This window comes from Lepidochelys kempii, chromosome 3, assembly GCF_965140265.1.
Source record: "Lepidochelys kempii isolate rLepKem1 chromosome 3, rLepKem1.hap2, whole genome shotgun sequence".
NCBI lineage: Eukaryota > Metazoa > Chordata > Testudines > Cheloniidae > Lepidochelys > Lepidochelys kempii.
The window spans coordinates 127,305,536-127,311,797 of NC_133258.1; the positions used below are offsets into that span (position 1 = coordinate 127,305,536).

The window sequence follows — 6,262 nt, forward strand, 5'->3', positions numbered from 1 at the left end:
AATATATCTTCAGGCTCCCCCAGTACTTAACACAACGCTCAGTGATTTCAGCTCTTAGTCAGTTCAGCTCTTTGGTGAATTCAGCTTGCAGTAGGAGAGCCTCAGTGCTGGTGCACCATTAGCCCAAAGTGAGCTCAGCAGCCTGTAACTAGACTCCTAATGTAATCAAAATTAGCTCTGATATTCCACAGTGGAGAGAGGAGGAAGTGCAATTAGCATGTAAGGCCCTCACCAAGGGGCCCCTGCCACTAAGTATTAATACTTGTCCCCAGCCTCTCTCCAGTCACAGAGTTTTAAAACCCATGACCCTTACCTAGCAAGTGCTATTTAGTTGATGGTGAGTCCCTCCATCATAACAAAAGGCCAAGTACAGTTCCAAGCACAGTTCCCATAATCAGGGTAATAACAATTTATTCTTCCTGCCCCAATAACAGAGACACTGGGGATCCCACAGCAGCCAGAGTGACCATTTGGGCAGCTATGGCCTCATTCTAGGCGGGGTGGGTGTGCCTATGCAAATGAGATCGGCCCCAGAAGTTCTTTTCCACAATTTGCCACACCTCACCACCAGATGTCAGGGTGGAGCTCATCCTGACACTGCTTAACACTGATAACGGTGACCTACCTCCATAAGATGTCGTGAAGTTTAATTCATTAATTTAAGGTTTAATATCAAGTAAGTTGTAAAAGTTAAGTTTAACTCTTCCAGGGTTTAGTTGATACAATGTGTGTCAGAAATTTGCAGATTTCATGGCTGTTCTTGTTGCCCAGAATGCACAATACCAAAACAATAAATGGAGACACTTCAGCATCCACTTAAGCGTTGCAGCTTCTTTTGGTATTCGGATGGGCTGCTCTACTCTAACATTTCATCCATGTGTACGGTAGTGATAGAAAAAATCAGTGTAAGCCACTGGTGAGTGTGTGTTACAGGTCCCGTTCTGTGTCCTATCCACGGAGCATATGATTCTCTTACGGCCCCTAGATAGTGAGATTCAGCTCAAGCTGTTCCAATTTATGCTTTTAGCTCTTGAGCTGCCCGATTGAATCTCAGGTGTGGTGACTAGAATAACGAGCACAGATTTTCCAAGAGGATTTTTTGCCACAGAATTCTAAATTCACCTCTTCCTGCATTACAACCTTGGGAAAATATTGAAGGCAAAATATTGAAGCTTAGCAATATATCTGCAGTAACTTTTTTTTTTTTTTTTTTTTTTTGAGAGGGATAAAATTTGCCTGTTTTCAAATTCCGGAAAGTGAGACAGTGAGTGGTGAAGGGATTTGCATTGGCCGGTGAGTCAGGCGATCTGGGTTAAAATGCAAGTTGTAATACTGACATGTTGTAGGACTTTGGACATGTTACCTAAACTCTGAGCTACAGTTTCCATCCTGTGACACAACCAGTCATGTCAGTTATTCCCATGCATAATTTTGGGAATGTCCTTAAACTTCCACCATGAGCTCTTGACAGTTAAAGCTTCCTTTTTTGCAGTACTTAGATACAAGTGATCTCTTCAGCTTTTAGATATGCTGATATTACAACTACAACAGAGCACTGATACCCAAAATGTATTCGTAGACTTGTTAGTGAAAGGGGCAGAAAGTTCTATATTACAAATGGTGAAAAATAACAGCAAATGATCAGCTAGCTAAATGAGACAGTCCCATATGGCTTTACTATAGTGCCCATATGCTTTCAACAGCTCTGTTTGTATAGTGCTCTGATTCATAGAATTGATAGCAGCCTACTCTGGCTTCTGTGCAGTTCAGCAGGTCAGTATTTAAAAACTTATTGAAAATAAGTGTGTTTGTGTGTGTGTGTGTTTTTACTGTTTTTAGGGGGCAACGCTAAATTGCTGGTGATGCTGTGCATCTCCCCCTGCCAGAAGTACTTAGCGGAATCACTGCAATCCTTGGGATTCGGAACTCGTGCTCGGCAAGTTCAGAGAGGACAAGTCAAGAAAAGAAATCTGCCAGTGTCAAGCAAATCAAAATAAAAGCTAAGGCTCCTGTGGATTAAAGTATTATTAATGAGTTCCTCAGATGAAATGTATCTTGTTGTCATAAAGCCATGCTTTAAGATGTAAACTGCCAGTTAAAATAAACACTCCTCAATATGGTATTAGCAAAGCCATAAACTTGCTGATAATGTTCTTGTTCCAAAGACGATAACAGGTATTGAAAACAGCTACCAAGCATGATGGATGGCATGGCATAGAAATATATTATGCTTTTTAGGGGAGCAACAGCAAGACAGAGTTTTAGAGCAAATGTTTAGCATTGGGAAATAAGTAAATGAAATCAACAGTGCATGGATCCTGGACAGTTCGCACTGGAAGGGCTGAATCTCTGTCCTATTAGTTCAGTAAAAAACACAAGTCTTTAATTACTCTGTTTCATTTCAATATCTGAAATTTGGTGGGAATATTTGGTTTGATGTTTGGGTTAAAATTAGGCACGTATCTTGCTGACTTGGTCTCCTCTCCCTAGTATTGGGTTATTCCTAACCCATTCCTATTCCCTCAAGAAAAAAACAGGACCCACACAACCTAACTTAAAGTACCATGCTTTAACTACTAGACCAGGCTTCTTCTAGCTGCTTTTGCCATCTTTCCTGTGCTGAATGTGTAGGATGGTGGGTTGAGGTTTGTGAATGAAATGACATTGAGGGAGGAGTCTTAAGCAATTTCAAATAACATTACAGATCAAAACAGATCGTGAGGTATGTAGTTGGGTTTTATTAATGTGTGTTATGTGCTGTTTGACTGCTCAGCAGAGGCCAGTGATTCACTATGACTTTTTGTCTCTAGGGATCGTACTACCTCTAGCCTGGGATAGAGGTCATTGGTGGGTCTCTGTGAGGAGGCTTAAATTGCATTTGCCTATCTGAAAGACTTTAGTTTATAGTGCTCTGAGTCTCTTAACTTTCACAAGCATAAATATTTATCGAGAGATTATATAGCATACTACTATTGGAATTTCACTCTTGAATGTATACCTGCTGCTCCATTACACGTGGTGCTCTGGTATTACCTCTGACCTTCAGTACATTAGCATTGTAATTGTGTGATGTGAGAAAACTCATTTTCCTAATAATGCGGCCAGATTAAAATTCCTGGATTGACTTTACCTGATTTTAGCCATAACACAGGAAAAAGCTAGTCATCTTCTGGGTGGGAATTTATTTTCATGTGGACAGGATAGAGAACATAATGAAGTCCAAGGGTTGCTAAAATAATCAGAGGAGAAAGGGTTGGACTGAGTAATGTTAGCATATAAAATGAAATGCACAGTATAAAATTATGTGGGAGTTAGGCACCAAGGTGCTTTTGAAATTCCACTAGGCACCTATCTGCACCTTTAGATACCTAAATACCTTTGAACATCTGGCCTTAAGGTACTTTTACCTTCAGACAAAAAGAAAAGGAGTACTTGTGGCACCTTAGAGACTAACCAATTTATTTGAGCATAAGCTTTCGTGAGCTACAGCTCACTTCATCAGATGCATTCACTGTAGCTCACGAAAGCTTATGGTCAAATAAATTGGTTAGTCTCTAAGGTGCCACAAGTACTCCCTTTCTTTTTGCGAATACAGACTAACACAGCTGCTACTCTGAAACCTTACCTCCTAAACTATTATTTCCTTGCTGAGGCTTTTCTTCAAAGCTAGGTATTTATTTACAAAATCTACATGATACAAAAACTAGCAATAATGTATTGTTAAGGTTGAGAAGTCAAGTCTTCAAGTGTCAGCAAATATCAAAAGTTTAAGTTTCTACATTAACATTAACTCTGCCAGATTGCACATATGTAGCATTTTCTATTCCTGTTTTCCTTGTTACCTTAGTGCATTACTCTGTTTGATCTATATCATAACATGTACAGGATATGCAGTGCAGCAAAGTTAACATTACTCTAGAAACCTTTGGTTTTGGAATTTCCTGCTTATAAGGGTTTGATTCCTCAATCTTAGTGTTGTATTTGATGTCCCTTTATTTTTACAGAGGGATGTGAGTGGGGGAGACAGACTGCTTCTAAATTGTAGCATGAACTGAAATGGCTTTAATACTGCAATGTAAGTTAGACTCTGTAACACTGTACGATTCCCTCACATCCTCTTAAGGAAACAGGGAGATCTAAATTGGTGTAACGTGTATGCCGAGGACCAGGAAAAGGTGTAAGTTAAAAGAGGTGCCCTTATTACGTTTAATAGTTAAGTTCTCTCACTCTTCTGGTAGCTGCTTTTCTTTTTATTCCTCTTTTCTAGCCATAAGGCCTTGTCTACTCTAAAATCACCACTGTGCTAGAGCCCCCAGTTACCACAGAGATGATAGATGGCTGCGTGGTTAATGTACTGGGTGTGTGGCTCAGTGGAGTAATAACATGGTTGTGTCCTAACTATGGTGTAACATGGTTTAGTTGTACCTGTGTAGACCAGATCAGTTTGTGTTCAAACTGTGTTATGGGACCCATGGAAAACCCCTCATAGGAGTGTGGCGAGAATAAGTTTATTAGTGTTTCTTGGATGTTCAGATAATACAGGTTTCAGAGTAGCAGCCGTGTATTCGCAGCCTGTATTCGCAAAAAGAAAAGGAGTACTTGTGGCACCTTAGAGACTAACAAATTTGTTAGTCTCTAAGGTGCCACAAGTACTCCTTTTCTTTTTCCAGATAATACAGTAATGGAACCACAGAAGTATCTAGATGGAACTATGCTCTGTCAGGGTAGCACTAATAATAACCTAAGGGCTAATGTGTCATAGAGGAAGTGATGTTTTATTATGAAAATCCAAGCAAATTAAGGGTAACAATTATAAAATCATAACCAGTGTACAGTCTGGATAAGAGACTCCTAAAATAAGGTAAAACCCTTAATAAAGCCAAAATATGTATACAGCTTAGAGTTCAGCGGTTCCTTTTGGGCACGCTCTAGCATTGCTGCTTCACTCGCTCTGTGATTAAAGTGCTCCTTATTCTATAGTTCATGCCATGAAGACCACAGCTCTAGAGACAGTCATTTTATTGCCATTAAAATGCGCAGCACCATAGGCATCAGAAAATGCAGTCCATAACAAGGAGTATACATTACATCTTTCCCAGCAATGCAATTTATTTTGCTATATGAATGTGGACAAGTCACTAAGGGCCAGATTTATCATGGTATTTAGGTGCAGAAAGATGCAGAAAGACAGTGGGAGTTAGACACCTAAATCTCAAGTTGTTGTAGTACTAGGCACCTGTCTACTTCTTTAGGTGCTTAAATGCCTTTGTAAATCTGGCCCCACGCCCAGATCCTCAAAGGTATTTAGATGCTCTACTCCCCGGATCTGGACCTAAATTCCAGAATTCAATTAATCAATGTGTATTAGACATCTAACCTGATTTGGTGCTTTTGAAATCTCACTAGGTGCCTGCTTGCATCTTAGGGTTCCTAAATACCTTTGGAAATTGACTCTAAATCACTTTTGAAAATGGGATTTAGGTCAGGTATGTGCTTCTGAAAATATTACCCCTAAGTAAGTGGTTTGATTTTTTTGCAGAGGTTCTGAGCTCCTGGGGACTTAAATGGAACTGTAATTGTTTACACTTATGCAAATCAGCTTGGAATTTTAAAAAAAGGAACACTTAACTATCATGCCTCTTTGGCCAACTCTTAAACTAAACCTCAGCCTTTGTTGAAATTTGGTTTTATGTGTATATATGTATATATTTACTTATTTTATTGTCCACACATAGCTTCATGCCTTGGCTGCAGCTACACCACAAAGAAAGGCTGTTCTTCATCTTAGCCAGGGCTTAGAAACCCATAATTAGTCCTGGAATGCTCACAATAATGTTTAATTTGTTTGAAAATATTCATCAATGAAGCTATTTTACTGAAGTGCTTTTCCAAACCGCTACAGATTGTGAGGCGTGGGCTGGTTACTGGAAAAGGCTTTTTGTTCCCCCAGTGGGCAACGAGTTTGCAACTCTTTTCAGCCAACGGAAAAGAATGCAGCTTTTGTTCATGGAGGGATAGACTGGGCCTGGCCCAAGCCACTTGGAATGCTGAAAGCATCCCCTATGGCTTCGTTTTTCCCAGTTGAGTATAAGTAATAACAGTCCCAGGCAGTCAAAAATACAGGCCATTTACTAGACAAATGAGACCAGTGGGTGAGCTCAATGCAGGAAGAGGATAGTCAAGGATAGATGGGGAGGGAGAAGAGGCATGAGGAAGAAGCATATCCAATGCAGTCGGTGCGTGTAGCATAGCCTCTGACCTG

At 40.1% G+C, this 6,262-nt stretch overlaps 1 protein-coding gene across 2 annotated transcripts in view; it reads left to right on the top strand.

Annotated features, from left to right (window-relative positions):
• KIF25 (kinesin family member 25) overlaps nucleotides 1–3,408 on the top strand; it is a 71,395-nt gene extending 67,987 nt beyond the window's left edge. For both annotated transcript variants that reach the window (XM_073337946.1, XM_073337945.1), the window contains one exon: nucleotides 1,840–3,408. In XM_073337946.1, the coding sequence (XP_073194047.1) occupies nucleotides 1,840–1,997 (158 nt within the window). In that variant the 3' untranslated portion in view covers nucleotides 1,998–3,408. The remainder of the gene's footprint in view (nucleotides 1–1,839) is intronic.
• Nucleotides 3,409–6,262: the final 2,854 nt, after the last annotated feature.